Source organism: Sander lucioperca, chromosome 22 (genome assembly GCF_008315115.2).
Source record: "Sander lucioperca isolate FBNREF2018 chromosome 22, SLUC_FBN_1.2, whole genome shotgun sequence".
Taxonomy (NCBI): domain Eukaryota; kingdom Metazoa; phylum Chordata; class Actinopteri; order Perciformes; family Percidae; genus Sander; species Sander lucioperca.
In genome coordinates, this window is record NC_050194.1 from 26,775,788 (window position 1) to 26,793,379 (window position 17,592).

The window sequence follows — 17,592 nt, forward strand, 5'->3', positions numbered from 1 at the left end:
CCGTGTTTTGTACATGTTTTTATACGTGTTATATACATGTTTTATACCGTGTTTTATACGTTTTTATACATGTTTTTATACCGTGTTTTATACCGTGTTTTATACCGTGTTTTATACCGTGTTTTAACGTGTTTTATACATGTTTTTATACGTGTTATATACATGTTTTTATACCGTGTTTTATACCGTGTTTTATACCGTGTTTTAACGTGTTTTATACATGTTTTATACCGTGTTTTAATGTGTTTTGTACCGTGTTTTGTACTGTGTTTTATACGTTCTTATACATGTTTTTATACCGTGTTTTATACCGTGTTTTATACCGTGTTTTAACGTGTTTTATACATGTTTTTATACGTGTTATATACATGTTTTATACCGTGTTTTATACGTTTTTATACCATGTTTTTATACCATGTTTTATACCGTGTTTTATACGTTTTTATACATGTTTCTATACCGTGTTTTGTACCGTGTTTTGTACCGTGTTTTATACCGTGTTTTATACATGTTTTATACCGTGTTTTGTACCGTGTTTTGTACCGTGTTTTATACCGTGTTTTAACGTGTTTTATAAGGTGTTTTCTACATGTTTTTATACCGTGTTTTAACGTGTTTTATACGTTTTTATACATGTTTTCATACCGTGTTTTAACGTGTTTTTATACCATGGTTTGTGTGCTTTTTTTACTGTGTTTTAAATAAGCTTCATCACTGAACAACCAGCTGTTGTTTTTTATTATTTAACGGAGAGGTGATTTTACACGGCGTGAAAACTGAGAGACAAACTGTGAATGATGTCGTCATATGTTCCTGTGTGTGTGCAGGCGAAGAAGAGTCCCTACGCCTTCCTGTGGGACATGGCGGTGCTGGAGTACGCCGCGCTGACGGACGACGACTGCACCATCACCGTGTCGGGCAGCAGCATGAGCAGCAAAGGCTACGGCATCGCCATGCAGCACGGCAGCCCCTACAGAGACCTCTTCTCCCAGAAGTAAGTCACCCGTCGTTCAAGGTGCGGTAGGTGCAGAAATCCGTGAAATGATCACGAATTGTTAACAGCGCACTACGTGGTGGTGGCACGGAATGTGTGACCGTGTGTGGCCACCACGGAAAACAATGCCAATGTAAAGTCATTGACAAGATGACGTAGGATTAAGAGCGACTACGGTAGCGAGTAGTATGTAAGGCCGTGTAGGGAGGTTGGTTGGGGGGGTGGATGGGTCAAATACAGGACCTTCACCCAGGAGACCGGGGATCGTGTGCCGCATGTCAGGTTTCCTAAAGTTGCTTTCTGCTTTTCCGTCTCGTTCTTCCCGCGTGTCACGGAACCGTAAGCCCACCCACGACCTTTTCCTGAACTTAAGGGGCCGTGTTTATTTCACGGAATTCTTCCGTGGGCCCATCACGGAATATTTTGCGATTCCGTGAAACTGGAGTTAAGGAGAAAACACAAGACTTTCACCAGGAAACAGGTGTTCATGTCCTGGAGAAGTTAAGGAGAAAACACAAGACTTTCACCAGGAAACAGGTGTTCATGTCCTGAAGAAGTTAAGGAGAAAACACAAGACTGTCACCCAGGACACAGGTGTTCATGTCCATGTCCAGCAGTGCCACGTCAGACACGTTTCTGGATTGCAAAGACATAGAAAATGCCACGCAACTGACACGCAACAAAAACGTCACGCTCACGCCACGCAGCCAGGATTAAACGGGCCTCAAGCCTGACGCAAAGTTAATGATGGCGGCTTTTTGTTGGGAAGTTAGATCATCTTTGTTGGCATTACGTCTTCATTATCAGCCTGTAAATCCTGTGGATGTGAGTGAGGAGGCTTCCAGTCCGAGGGAGACTTTAGCCGTAGGGATACACGTGTCACGCTGACTTGTGTCAGCTTTGTCGGAGGCGTGCAGGTGTTTGAGAGGTGTTGACTGCGAGGGGAGAAGCACCTCCTGCGAGGCGTTAAATCAATAACAGCGCCACACGCTCAAGTCAATTAATCTCACATGAAACGAGCTTGTGTTAATCAGCGCTGCAGATGATTTGTAAACAGACACCCGTGTGCTAATTATGCACTCGTTTGAAATCATTCTGCAAAGGCTGGAAAGTTTTTTAGGAAATTCAATGATGTGGAAACAGTGAGTGGAACCTCGTGTCCGCTCTCTTCCCAAAACCCAAATTGATCCCAGTGCGAGTTTTAAAAAATTGCGTAGATCATTTAGTAAATCTCCACATTATTACATCATGAGGAAGTGGTGTGAGGAGTCGCATAAGCTCTCCTAAAATCACAAGACTTTCTCATCCGTCTCGTATTGATCGGCTTCCTGAATGCAGAGAGGAAGTTGGTGTGAAAGGAAACGTGACCTGCTACACACAGGAAACTCAGATGGTTATAATGTTTTTTTTTCTTTGCTCTCTCTCGCTGAAATGTCAAACTATTCCTTTAAAGCTGCACGTGGAGAATTCACAAGTTGGGGAGTCCAAATGACCGCAAACTGTTGGAATTTAATACTCCAATATTCTGGAAAATGACGTCCCCTGAGTCCTGTTGAGTCACAGGAAATTACTTTATCCACATTCACAAAGGTCCAATGTGTGGGAATTTCTCCCATCTAGCGTTGAGATCATATATCACAATCAACTCCCTCGCACCACGCAGTTCAAAGTACGTATTACAGCTACGGTAGCCTTCACGCTTCAAAAAGGGCCGGGAAGCTACGATACCCGTTAGCAGCATTAGCAGCAGCTGTGAGTTTATCATGTGACAGCGAAAACGTGAAAGGTGGAGCAGTATGTCCTGTATGTCCCTTACCGGCTAACGTATTTCTAGATGGCGTATGAATATGGAGCGTCTACCCCAGTTCATGCAAACGCAAATGTAAAATTTCAAGCCAATGGGAATACTTGGAATTGATGGTGGTGGTAAATATTCATGAAAAAGGAGAAGTTTGTGAAGGGCAATACAGATTTTGGTAATGAACACGTTACACACTGGGCCTTTAAGAATGGCTTTTTTCTGTTTTTGCAAATGGACTTTAGATTTCAAGTGTGTATTGGTCTCTCCCGACTAGAAATATCTGTCGGAAAGGTCGATCGAAGCTGGACGATCATGAATCTGCTGGACGGTGGGATGGATTTCTAGCGGGTCAGACAGGTTGGTAAGCAGTTTGAGCAGCTCTGGGATCTGATTTGCGAACGTGGCTGCTGTCAGAAGATTGTTGTGATATTACTGGAGTTTCACGCTTTGTGGAAGACTGTAGCTGCGATAGAAAAAGAACTGTTACGATAAAATATGACTTTAGTCTACATTTAAAAACAGAAAGCTGGGTGAGTTTGGTGAGTAAAAATGTGACTTGAGCGTGGCCGGGTTGGCTCAGTGGGTAGAGCAGGCGCACATATACTGAGAGGTTTATACCTCGACACAGAGGTCCGGGGTTCGAATCCGACCTGTGACAACTTCCTGCATGTCTTCCCCCTTTCTCACCTAGCTGTCCTTTCAAAATAAAGGTGGAAAAAGCCCAAAACAATATGTGACTTTAGCTCTGATTTAAAAACAGAAAGCTGGGTGAGTTTGGTGAGTAAAAATGTGACTCGAGTGTGGCCGGGTTGGCTCAGTGGGTAGAGCAGGCGCACCTATACTGAGAGGTTTATGCCTCGACACAGAAGTCCGTTGTTCGAATCTGACCTGTGACAACTTCCTGCATGTCTTCCCCCTTTCTCACCTAGCTGTCCTTTCAAAATAAAGGCGGATAAGCCCAAAAATAAATAAAAAATAATGTGACTTTAGTCCTGATTTAAAAACAGAACGCTGAAGTGAGTTTGGTGTCAAAAGAAACTTGTACGATGAGTCTTCTTTGACTTTTCTCACTTTACGAAGGTCCTCTGGCGTTTCCTCTCTGCAGCGATGGTCGGGTTCATCGTTCTGCCCGCGGGACCGTTTCTCAATCACGGCCTCGCCTTTCCCTTCCCTCCCTCTGCACCTCACGCTTAAGCAGCTCTGTGTTTATTTAGGGATTAATTTGTGGCCGCTGAAAGGAGACAAAACCGCAAGTTATTAATGGAGTTTTTTTTGCGCTGGCCAATGGCCCGAGGCATCGCAGCGTTCAGGGACAACCAGGAATAATGTGCATGAGTGTTAAACTGAGGGCAGTGCTTTTGTTTCCGAGCGAAAGCCATTATCTCCACATTTTCCAACCACCATCATTTTAATACCTAGTCCCATAACTGCTGTATTACCTCTATCCTTGCTTTCCATTTTGATAATCCCGCCATTAATAACCTTTGCAGACTTTGCTGCTCATTTGTGCTGTAAAACTATTTTGTCCTCGAGGCGTTTTCGTGCACTGACCTTCAACGTGTTCACGCTGAGTTGAGCAGATTAAATGCAGCAAATTGGGCTCTGATTTCACTGCAGCTAAAAGCAGATTGTAGGCTACTTCAGTGGTCGTGGCAGAGTTTGCGTAATTAACTCCATCACTCAACGCCGCGCGGAGAACAGCAGCGGGCTGGCTGCACGGCGCTCAGCGTGTGTGTCACTAACTGATACGGCCGTGTATGTGAAGCATGTAGACGTTTCAGATCACAAGTCACGGAGGGAAACAGTGTGACGGATATATTTTAATATCTCTTCTGCTGTTGCCGGGCGAGTTTTCACTGCAGGATCTGCAGGCTTCCACCTCTCAGCTCACTTGATGAAATATTACTCAAGTACAAGTAATAAGTGTTCATTTAAAATGTACTTTAAGTAAAAGTTAATTAGTTATATTAAAAAATACTGTAAAACGGGGCGGGTGGATCTCTCCCATGTAGTGAAAATAGTACAAGGGGTCTTGAATCCAAAACTATTTCGTTTTTAATTAAAGAAAAATCTATACAAATGTATAAACATGTAATAATAATAATATAACACATGTCACACATGACATTTAAGACCCTTAGAAAGGTATAATGTACAATTTTAGTTCAGACCATCCCATAAAACGTTTTCAAACAATCAATTGAAAGTGAATGTACCATACATTGTTAGTTCTGAGGCCATCCTTCTTTTCTTCACAAACATTAACAACAGTTATATAATGCAAATCAAGGCCAAATCATGTGTTTTGACTCCATGAATGGGTTAGACCCATAGACTGTAAGTTAATTGATATATAGTCTATGGTTAGACCCTATAATGTTGCCAGTTACCTCCAGGATCTGTGCTAAGCTAGGCTAGATGGAGCCAGTTACCTCCAGGATCTGTGCAAAGCTAGGCTAGATGGAGCCGGTTACCACCAGGATCTGTGCTAAGCTAGGCTAGATGGAGCAGGTTACCTCCAGGATCTGTGCTAAGCTAGGCTAGATGGAGCCAGTTACCTCCAGGATCTGTGCTAAGCTAGGCTAGATGGAGCCGGTTACCACCAGGATCTGTGCTAAGCTAGGCTGGATGGAGCCGGTTACCTCCAGGATCTGTGCAAAGCTAGGCTAGATGGAGCCGGTTACCACCAGGATCTGTGCTAAGCTAGGCTAGTTGGAGCCGGTTACCTCCAGGATCTGTGCTAAGCTAGGCTAGTTGGAGCCGGTTACCACCAGGATCTGTGCTAAGCTAGGCTAGATGGAGCCGGTTACCACCAGGATCTGTGCTAAGCTAGGCTAGTTGGAGCCGGTTACCTCCAGGATCTGTGCTAAGCTAGGCTAGCGGTGGGTGCGTCAGACAGAGTTACAACACGCACGGAGATGAGAAGGGTATGTCTGGACTTATCTAACTCTGGGGGTTACGGGAAATAAGACAAAGTCCCAATAAGTCGGCGTGTTCCTTTAACTAGCAAAGCCGACTGTCACCGACCGACACATTGCAGTTCTTCTATTTCTTTTTAATTGCGACTTGCAACTAGAGTAGAAGAAGCTGCTCGATCCATCCAATGGTAGAGGACAACACCCTGAAAAGAGATTTCCTGCTCTCCCTTCCCCCGGGTATTGTTCACTCGTTTACACGGATGGTGTCAGGTTACTTTAAGAGGAATTCAAACTGGTTCAAACCAGTCTGACTGCACCCTCACCCTCAAGTGTCAGTGCTCTGTGTGTGTGTGTGTGTGTGTGTCTGTGTGTCTGTGTGTGTGTGTGTGTGTATCACTATGTGTATGTGTTATTTTGCAAGGAACAGCCATTATTTTAAGATGACTGTCCTCCACAGTACTAGGAGTACGCTAGACAACAAAAACTAATCAATCCTGCTGTCATTCTGATAAGATAAAGCCACAAAGTATCCCCTGCATTCAACCTGGGTAAAATAAAATACTTAAACAATCCCTCCAGAAAAACGTGATTATGCGATCTCATAATTCAATGCATAATCAGCCAAAGTCTGCATATTTATTTCGGGGGCCGCATTTTTTCAAATACACTGCACTTTCGCCGCATAAATTGCCGATTTCCGTGCAAAATATGCAGGGCTTGCATGATTTCATAATCCCCGCATTTTCGTTGCAAAAAAGTCCCATATATCTTAGCAGAAAGTTGAAAAATGTTGCGTTTACTTCACACGAGAGCAGCCGTTTTCCTCTGTTGCCATGGGAACGTTATGAAGTGACATAATTACGCGACGTGAACATCATCGAAAAGCTGTAAACCCCGCGATGAAGCCACGATGAAACCGCAGTTTTTGCAAGTTCCTGCAATTTTATCGCATAAAACTGCATAAATATTCCGCATATTCCATCACATTTTTTAAGAAAACGTGCTGCATAATCAAGGATTTTTGCCACAACAATCACAAAAAAACTCCACATTTACAAGCAAGTTTACACTAAATGCAGGATGATTGTTTTTTTTTAAATGACAGCAAATTTTCTGTTTAATTTAATACCCTGACATGTTAGTTTATTGAATATTCCCCTCAAAATACTTGTCTAAAAGCCTTCCCTGCTCCAGAACATTGATTAGCACCACTTACCACATCACGTACTTGCCGACACACATCATGTAATTGCCCACTTTGACTAATTTGAATTACGAAATTACAGCTCATAAGTAGAGGTATTGTGCCGGCCTTTTGTGGAAAGTTCAAGAATAATTAGAGTGAGACTTTGTGCACAGCCTACATTGAACAGTCTGTTCTTGTTCACAAGACGCCAATGTTACATTATTATTGTGTGGTTACACAAGTGCAGATTCATTTTAAAAGTCTGTGTGACAAAATAGTACACTATGAATAAAAGTATAAAAATATAATATGTCAAAAAAAGTTATATTACAGTATGTCGAAAAAAGTCATAGTATATCATGTCGGATTTCTGGTCCCTGATTTTTGCTAAATTGACAGCAACTTTTAATACTTTTAAAAACACTACACCCAGTAGATTTAAATGAAGAAACAATACAAATAGACAAACACAGTTATGTAGTTTAGCACAAGATCCAAATATCTGGCCATGTTTAAATCTTTGTATTTTCAAAATAGAGAACATGATTTAAAGCCGTATGAAGGCACAGAGTTTTAAAATGAATCTGCACTTGTGTTACCACAATAATAATGTAACATTGGCGTCTTGTGAACAAGAACAGACTGTTCAATGTAGGCTGTGCACAACGTCTCACTCTAATTATTCTTGAACTTTCCACAAAAGGCCGGCACAATACCTCTACTTATGAGCTGTAATTTCGTAATATAAATAAGTCAAAGCGGGCAATTACATGACGTGTGTCGGCAAGTACGTGATGCGGTAAGTGGTACTAATCAATGTTCTGGAGCAGGGAAGGCTTTTAGACAAGTATTTTGAGAAAGTCATAGTAGAATGTCGAAAAAAAAAGTCATAGTATAGTTTGTCGAAAATTTTGAAAAAAAGTCATAGTATAGTATGTTTAAAAAAAGGCAAGGCAAGGAGAGCAGCACAGTGGCCCAATGGTTAGCACTGTTGCCTCACAACAAGAAGGTACAGGGATCGAATCCACAAACTATGGTATGTCACAAAAATGTTATAGTATGTTGAAAAAAAGTCATAGTTTAGTATGTCAAAAAAAGTCATAATATAGTATGTTGAAAATTTTGAAAAAAAGTCATTGTATACTATGTTGGAAAAATGTCATAGTATAATATGTTGGAACACGTAACAAAAAAGCCATAGTATATCTTAAATTTTGAAAAGAAATCATAGTATAGTATGTCGAAAATTTTGAAAAAAAAGTCGTAGTATAGTATGTTGAAAAAAAGTCATATTATAGTATGTTGAAAATTTTGAAAAAAAAAGTCATACTATAGTATGTCGAAAATTTAAAAAAAAAATGTCATAGTATAGTATGTCGAAACAGTCACAAAAAGTCATAGTATAGGAAAGCAGCACGGTGGCCCAATGGTTAGCACTGTTGCCTCACAGAAAGAAGGTACAGGGATCAAATCCACAAGTAAAGTCAAATTCAAGTTTATTTCATTCATATAAATGGAAATTACAGTGCTCATACCTGCCTTAATGGCCATAAAAAATAGAGCATAAATACAATATACAATACATAAATACAGTACAGAATTTATAAAAATGTACGTTTAAAGTGCTTGTTGTGTTGTCTGATAGTCTGAGGTATATAAGAGAGAGCATACCGCTTAGTTCGTGTCATGGGAGGCCTTAACCTACCACTACGTTCCGTAACCCTACCAGTCAAATTACCATGAAGAGGATGACCCGGGTCCCTCGTTATTTTCTGTCATTTTTGCCAGACGGTCGTCAAGTCATAGTAGAGTATGTCGAAAAAAGTCACAAAAAATCATAGTATAGTATGTCGAAGATTTTGAAAAAAAGTCATAGTATAGTATGTCAAAAAAGTCACAGTATAGTATGTCAAAAAAGTCGAAAAAAAGTCATAGTATAGTATGTCAAAAAAGTCACAGTATAGTATGTCAAAAAAGTCATAGTATAGTATGTTGATAAAAAGTCATAGTATAGTATGTCGAAAAAAAGTCATAGTATAGTATGTTGAAAAAAGTCATAGTATAGTATGTCGAAAAAAAGTCATAGTATAGTATGTCAAAAAAGTTACAAAAAAGTCATAGTATAGTATGTCGAAAAAAAGTCATAGTATAGTATGTTGAAAAAAAGTCATATTATAGTATGTTGAAAATTTTGAAAAAAAAGTCATAGTATAGTATGTCGAAAATTAAAAAAAAAAAGTCATAGTATAGTATGTCGAAACATTCACAAAAAGTCATAGTATAGTAAAGCAGCACGGTGGCCCAATGGTTAGGACTGTTACCTCACAGAAAGAAGGTACAGGGATCAAATCCACAAGTAAAGTCAAAGTCAAGTTTATTTCATTCATATAAATGGAAATTACAGTGCTCATACCTGCCTTAATGGCCATAAAAAAATAGAGCATAAATACAATATACAATACATAAATACAGTACAGAATTTATAAAAATGTACGTTTAAAGTGCTTGATGTGTTGTCTGATAGTCTGAGGTATAAAAGAGAGAGCATACCGCTTAGTTCGTGTCACGGGAGGCCTTAACCTACCACTACGTTCCGTAACCCTACCAGTCAAATTACCATGAAGAGGATGACCCGGGTCCCTCGTTATTTTCTGTCATTTTTGCCAGACGGTCGTCAAGTCATAGTAGAGTATGTCGAAGATTTTGAAAAAAAGTCATAGTATAGTATGTCGAAAAAAAGTCATAGTATAGTATGTCAAAAAAGTCAAAACAAAGTCATAGTATAGTATGTCAAAAAAGTCACAAAAAAGTCATAGTATAGTATGTCAAAAAAGTCACAAAAAAGTCATAGTATAGTATGTCGAAAAAGTAACAAAAAAGTCATAGTATAGTATGTCGGAAAAAAGTCATAGTATAGTATGTCAAAAAAGTCACAAAAAAGTCATATAGTATAGTATAGTATAGTATGTCGAAAAAAAGTCAGTATACTATGTCGAAAAAAAGTCATAGTATAGTATGTCAAAAAAGTCACAAAAAAGTCATAGTATAGTATGTCGAAAAAAAGTCATAGTATAGTGTGTCAAAAAAGTCGAAAAAAAGTCATAGTATAGTATGTCAAAAAAGTCACAAAAAAAGTCATAGTATAGTATGTCGAAAAAAAGTCATAGTATAGTATGTCGAAAAAAAGTCATAGTATAGAATGTCAAAAAAAGTCATAGTATAATATGTCGAAAAAGTCACAAAAAAGTCATAGTATAGTATGTCGAAAAAAGTCATAGTATAGTATGTCGGAAAAAAGTCATAGTATACTATGTCGAAAAAAAGTCATAGTATAGTATGTCGGAAAAAAGTCATAGTATAGTATGTCAAAAAAGTCACAAAATAGTCACAGTATAGTATGTCGGAAAAAAGTCATAGTATAGTATGTTGAAAAAAGTCATAGTATAGTATGTTGAAAAAAAGTCATAGTATAGTATGTCAAAAAAGTCACAAAACAGTCATAGTATAGTATGTCGAAAAAAAGTCATAGTATAGTATGTCAAAAAAGTCACAAAGTAGTCATAGTATAGTATGTTGGAAAAAAGTCATAGTATAGTATGTCGAAAAAAAGTCATAGTATAGTATGTCAAAAAAGTCAAAACAAAGTCATAGTATAGTATGTCAAAAAAGTCACAAAAAAGTCATAGTATAGTATGTCAAAAAAGTCACAAAAACGTCATAGTATAGTATGTCGAAAAAGTAACAAAAAAGTCATAGTATAGTATGTCGGAAAAAAGTCATAGTATAGTATGTCGGAAAAAAGTCATAGTATAGTATGTCAAAAAAGTCACAAAAAAGTCATATAGTATAGTATAGTATAGTATGTCGAAAAAAAGTCAGTATACTATGTCGAAAAAAAGTCATAGTATAGTATGTCAAAAAAGTCACAAAAAAGTCATAGTATAGTATGTCGAAAAAAAGTCATAGTATAGTGTGTCAAAAAAGTCGAAAAAAAGTCATAGTATAGTATGTCAAAAAAGTCACAAAAAAAGTCATAGTATAGTATGTCGAAAAAAAGTCATAGTATAGTATGTCGAAAAAAAGTCATAGTATAGAATGTCAAAAAAAGTCATAGTATAATATGTCGAAAAAGTCACAAAAAAGTCATAGTATAGTATGTCGAAAAAAGTCATAGTATAGTATGTCGGAAAAAAGTCATAGTATACTATGTCGAAAAAAAGTCATAGTATAGTATGTCGGAAAAAAGTCATAGTATAGTATGTCAAAAAAGTCACAAAAAAGTCACAGTATAGTATGTTGAAAAAAGTCATAGTATAGTATGTTGAAAAAAAGTCATAGTATAGTATGTCAAAAAAGTCACAAAACAGTCATAGTATAGTATGTCGAAAAAAAGTCATAGTATAGTATGTCAAAAAAGTCACAAAGTAGTCATAGTATAGTATGTTGGAAAAAAGTCATAGTATAGTATGTCGAAAAAAAGTCATAGTATAGTATGTCAAAAAAGTCACAAAAAAGTCACAGTATAGTATGTCGGAAAAAAGTCATAGTATAGTATGTTGAAAAAAGTCATAGTATAGTATGTTGAAAAAAAGTCATAGTATAGTATGTCAAAAAAGTCACAAAACAGTCATAGTATAGTATGTCGAAAAAAAGTCATAGTATAGTATGTCAAAAAAGTCACAAAGTAGTCATAGTATAGTATGTTGGAAAAAAGTCATAGTATAGTATGTCGAAAAAAAGTCATAGTATAGTATGTCAAAAAAGTCAAAACAAAGTCATAGTATAGTATGTCAAAAAAGTCACAAAAAAGTCATAGTATAGTATGTCAAAAAAGTCACAAAAACGTCATAGTATAGTATGTCGAAAAAGTAACAAAAAAGTCATAGTATAGTATGTCGGAAAAAAGTCATAGTATAGTATGTCGGAAAAAAGTCATAGTATAGTATGTCAAAAAAGTCACAAAAAAGTCATATAGTATAGTATAGTATAGTATGTCGAAAAAAAGTCAGTATACTATGTCGAAAAAAAGTCATAGTATAGTATGTCAAAAAAGTCACAAAAAAGTCATAGTATAGTATGTCGAAAAAAAGTCATAGTATAGTATGTCGAAAAAAAGTCATAGTATAGTATGTCAAAAAAGTCACAAAACAGTCATAGTATAGTATGTCGAAAAAAAGTCATAGTATAGTATGTTGGAAAAAAATCATAGTATAGTATGTCGAAAAAAAGTCATAGTATAGTATGTTGGAAAAAAGTCATAGTATAGTATGTTGAAAAAAAGTTATAGTATAGTTTGTCGAACATTTTGAAAAAAAGTCATTGTATACTATGTCGGAAAAATGTCATAGTATCATATGTTGGAACACGTAACAAAAAAGCCATAGTATAACATGTCTTAAATTTTGAAAAGAAATCATAGTATAGTATGTCGAAAATTATGAAAAAAAAGTCATAGTATAGTATGTTGAATAAAAGTCATTGTATAGTATGTTGAAAAAAAGTCATATTATAGGATGTTGAAAATTTTGAAAAAAAAGTCATAGTATAGTATGTCGAAACAGTCACAAAAAGTCATAGTATAGTAAAGCAGCACGGTGGCCCAATGGTTAGCACTGTTGCCTCACAGAAAGAAGGTACAGGGATCAAATCCACAAGTAAAGTCAAAGTCAAGTTTATTTCATTCATATAAATGGAAATTACAGTGCTCATACCTGCCTTAATGCCCATAAAAAAATAGAGCCTATATACAATACATAAATACAGTACAGAATTTATAAAAATGTACGTTTAAAGTGCTTGTTGTGTTGTCTGATAGTCTGAGGTATAAAAGAGAGAGCATACCGCTTAGTTCGTGTCATGGGAGGCCTTAACCTACCACTACGTTCCGTAACCCTACCAGTCAAGTTACCATGAAGAGGATGACCCGGGTCCCTCGTTACTTTCTGTCATTTTTGCCAGACGGTCGTCAAGTCATAGTATAGTATGTCGAAAAAAGTCACAAAAAATCATTGTATAGTATGTCGAAGATTTTGAAAAAAAGTCATAGTATATTATGTCGAAAAAAAGTCATAGTATAGTATGTCAAAAAAGTCGAAAAAAAGTCATAGTATAGTATGTTTAAAAAAAAGTCATATGTTGAAAATTTTGAAAAAAATTCATCGTATAGTATGTCGAAAAAAGTCATATGTTGAAAATTTTGAAAAAAAAGTCATAATGTAGTAATTTGAAAATTTAGAAAAAAATTCATCATATAGTATGTCGAAAAAAGTCACAAAAAATCATGGTATAATATGTCGAATATTTTGAAAAAAAGTCATAGTATAGTATGTCGAAAATTTTAAAAAAAAGTCACAGTATAGTTTGTCGAAAATTTTGAAAAAAAGTCATAGTATACTATGTCGGAAAAATGTCACAGTATAGTATGTTGGAAAAAGTAACAAAAAAGTCATAGTATAATTTGACTTTAATTTTGAAAAGAAGTCATAGTAAAGCAAGTCGAAAATTTTGAAAAAAACGTATGTTTAAAAAAAAGTCATAGTATAGTATGTTGAAAATTTTGAAAAAAGTCATTGTATAGTATGTCGAAAAAAGTCACAAGAAAGTCATAGTATAGTACCTCAAAAAAAGTCACAAAAAAGTCATAGTATAGTATGTTGAAAATTTTGAAAAAAAGTCATAGTATAGTATGTCGAAACAGTCACAAAAAGTCATAGTATAGTAAAGCAGCACGGTGGCCCAATGGTTAGGACTGTTACCTTACAGCAAGAAGGTACAGGGATCAAATCCACGAGTAAAGTCAAAGTCAAGTTTATTTCATCCATGAAAATGGAAATTATAGTGCTCATACCTGCCTTAATGCCCTTGAAAAAATAGAGCATAAATACTAATTTTCGACATATTATACCATGACGTTTGTCGACATACTATACTATGACTTTTTACAACATTCTATACTGTGACTTTTTTCGAGATACTCTACTGTGACTTTTTGGTGACTTTGTCAACATACTATACTATGGCTTCCTTGTTGACTTTTTTTTCAAAAATTTGAAATACTACATAATGAAATTTTTTCAACATATACTATGACTTTTTTTGTGACTTTTTCGACATACTATAATATGACTTTTTTTCGACTTACTATACTATGACTTTTTTCGTCGTACTATACTGTGAGTTTTTTCGATATACTATACTATTACTGTTTTTCCAAATTTTTTGACATACTATACTATGATTTTTTTTCAGAATTTTCGACGTACTATACTATGACTTTTTTTCGACATATACTATGGCTTTTTAGACATACTATACTATGGCTTTTAGTCGACATACTATACTATGACTTTTTTGTGACTTTTTTTTACATACCATACTTTGTGGATTTGATCCCTGTACCATCTTGCTGTGAGGCAACAGTGCTAACCATTGGGCCACCGTGCTGCTTTACTATACTATGACTTTTTTTGTGACTTTTTTCGACTTACTATACTATGACTTTTTTCGACATACTATACTGTGAGTTTTTTCGATATACTATACTATGACTGTTTTTCCAAATTTTTCGACATACTATACTACGATTTTTTTTCAGAATTTTCGACGTACTATACTATGACTTTTTTTCGACATACTATACTATGACTTTTTTTTTCAAAATTTGAAATACTATGACTTTATTTCGACATATACTATGACATTTTTGACATACTATACTATGACTTTTTTCAACATACTATACTATGACTTTATTTGACATACTATACTATGACTTTTTGGTGACTTTGTCAACATACTATACTATGGCTTTCTTGTTGACTTTTTTTTCAAAAATTTTAAACACTACATAATGACTTTTTTTGTGACTTTTTCGACATACTATAATATGACTTTTTTTCGACTTACTATACTATGGCTTTTTTTTGAGATTCTATACTATGACTTTTTTCGTCGTACTATACTGTGAGTTTTTTCGATATACTATACTATGACTGTTTTTCCAAATTTTTTGACACTAAACTATGATTTTTTTTCAGAATTTTCGACGTACTATACTATGACTTTTTTTCGACATACTATACTATGACTTTTTTTTCCAAATTTCGAAATACTATGACTTTTTTGTGACTTTTTAGACATACTATACTATGACTTTTTTGTGACTTTTTTTGTCATACTGTGACTTTTTTCGATATACTATACTATGACTGTTTTTCCAAATTTTTCGACATACTATACTATGATTTTTTTTCAGAATTTTCGATATACTATACTATGACTGTTTTTCCAAATTTTTCGACATACTATACTATGATTTTTTTTCAGAATTTTCGATGTACTATATACTATGACTTTTTTTCGACATACTATACTATGACTTTTTTTTTCAAAATTTGAAATACTATACTATGACTTCATTTCGACGTATACTATGGCTTTTTTGTGACTTTTTCGACATACTATACTATGGCTTTTTTTTCAAAATTTGAAATACTTTTTTTTTTTTTTTACATACCATACTTTGTGGATTTGATCCCTGTACCATCTTGCTGTGAGGCAACAGTGCTAACCATTGGGCCACCGTGCTGCTTTACTATACTATGGCTTTTTTTGTGACTTTTTCTACTTACTATACTATGACTTTTTTTTCCAAATTTCGAAATACTATAACTTTATTTCGACATATACTATGACTTTTTTCGACCTACTATACTGTGACTTTTTTCGATATACTATACTATGACTTTTTTTCCTAATTTTCGACATACTATACTGTGACTTTTTATCCTAATTTTCAACACTATGGCTTTTTTGGACATACTATACTATGACTATTTACAACATTCTATACTGTGATTTTTTTCGACATACTCTACTGACTTTTTGGACGTGCCTTTTTTTACATACCATACTTTGTGGATTCGATCCATGTACCTTCTTGCTGTGAGGCAACAGTGCTAACCATTGGGCCACCGTGCTGCTTTCCTATACTATGACTTGTTTTGTGACATACTATACTATGACTTTTATTCCTAATTTTTAACATACTATACGATGACTTTTATTCCTAATTTTTGACATACTATACTATGACTTTTTTTGACATACTACACTATGACTTACTATACTATGACTTTTTTGTGACTTTTTTCGACATACTATACTATGACTTTTTTGTGACTTACTATACTATGACTTTTTTTGTTATTTTTTTCGACTTACTATACTATGACTTTTTTGTGACTTTGTATAACCATACCATACTTTGTTGATTCGAACTCTGTACCTTCTTGCTGTGAGGCAACAGTGCTAACCATTGGGCCACCGTGCTGCTTTCCTATACTATGACTTGTTTTGTGACTTTTTTGACATACTATACGATGACTTTTATTCCTAATTTTTAGCATACTATACTATGAATTTTTTTCCTAATTTTTGACATACTATACTATGACTTTTTTTCGACATACTATACTATGACTTTTTTTTTTACATACTATACTATGACTGTTTTTCCTAATTTTCAACATACTATACTATGACTTTTTTTTGACATACTATACTATGACTTTTATTCCTAATTTTTGAAATACTATACTATGACTTTTTTCCTAATTTTTGACATACTATACTATGACTTTTTTGTGACTTTTTTCGACATACTATACTATGACTTTTATTCCTAATTTTCGACATACTATATACTATGACTTTTTTCAACATACTATACTATGACTTTTTTTTGACATACTATACTATGACTTTTTTGTGACCTTTTTCGACTTACTATACTATGGCTTTTTTTTCCTAATTTTTGACATACTATACTATGACTTTTATTCGACATACTATACTAGGACTTTTTTTCGACATACTTTACATGACTGTTTTTCGACATACTATACTATCCTAATTTTCAACATACTATGACTTTTTTTCAAAATTTTCAACACTATGGCTTTTTTGGACATACTATACTATGACTTTTTACAACATTCTATACTGTGACTTTTTTCGACATACTCTACTGTGACTTTTTGGTGACTTTTTCGACGTGCCTTTTTTTACATACCATACTTCGTGGATTCGATCCCTGTACCTTCTTGCTGTGAGGCAACAGTGCTAACCATTGGGCCACCGTGCTGCTTTCCTATACTATGGCTTTTTTTTGTGACTTTTTCGACATACTATACTATGACTTTTATTCCTAATTTTTGACATACTATACTATGACTTTTTTCCTAATTTTCAACATTCTATACTATGGCTTTTATTCGACATACTATACTTTGACTTTTTTTCCTAATTTTTGACATACTATACTATGACTTTTTTGTGACTTTTTTCAACATACTATACTATGACTTTTATTCCTAATTTTCGACATACTATACTATGACTGTTTTTCTTAATTTTCAACATACTATACTATGACTTTTTTGTGACTTTTTTCAACATACTATACTATGACTTTTATTCCTAATTTTCGACACTATGGCTTTTTTGGACATACTGTACTATGACTTTTATTCCTAATTTTCGACATACTATACTATGACTTTTTTCAACATACTATACTATGACTTTTATTCGACATACTATACTATGACTTTTTTTCCTAATTTTCAACATACTATACTATGACTTTTATTCGACATACTATACTATGACTTTTTTTGTGACTTTTTTCGAC

General features: G+C 35.0%; 1 protein-coding gene and 1 long non-coding RNA gene across 4 annotated transcripts in view; one reads left to right on the top strand and one right to left on the bottom strand.

Annotated features, from left to right (window-relative positions):
* The window catches only part of grid1b (glutamate receptor, ionotropic, delta 1b), a 669,588-nt gene that overhangs the window by 634,320 nt on the left and 17,676 nt on the right, over positions 1-17,592 (top strand). For all 3 annotated transcript variants that reach the window (XM_031314943.2, XM_035997526.1, XM_035997527.1), the window contains exon 15: positions 828-994. In XM_031314943.2, the coding sequence (XP_031170803.2) occupies positions 828-994 (167 nt within the window). The remainder of the gene's footprint in view (positions 1-827; positions 995-17,592) is intronic.
* On the bottom strand, positions 1,195-6,315 carry LOC116061065. Its single transcript, XR_004107640.2, has 3 exons — positions 6,282-6,315; positions 1,351-1,356; positions 1,195-1,294 (listed from the first exon to the last, which is right to left on the bottom strand). It is a non-coding gene; the product is annotated as an uncharacterized LOC116061065 (long non-coding RNA).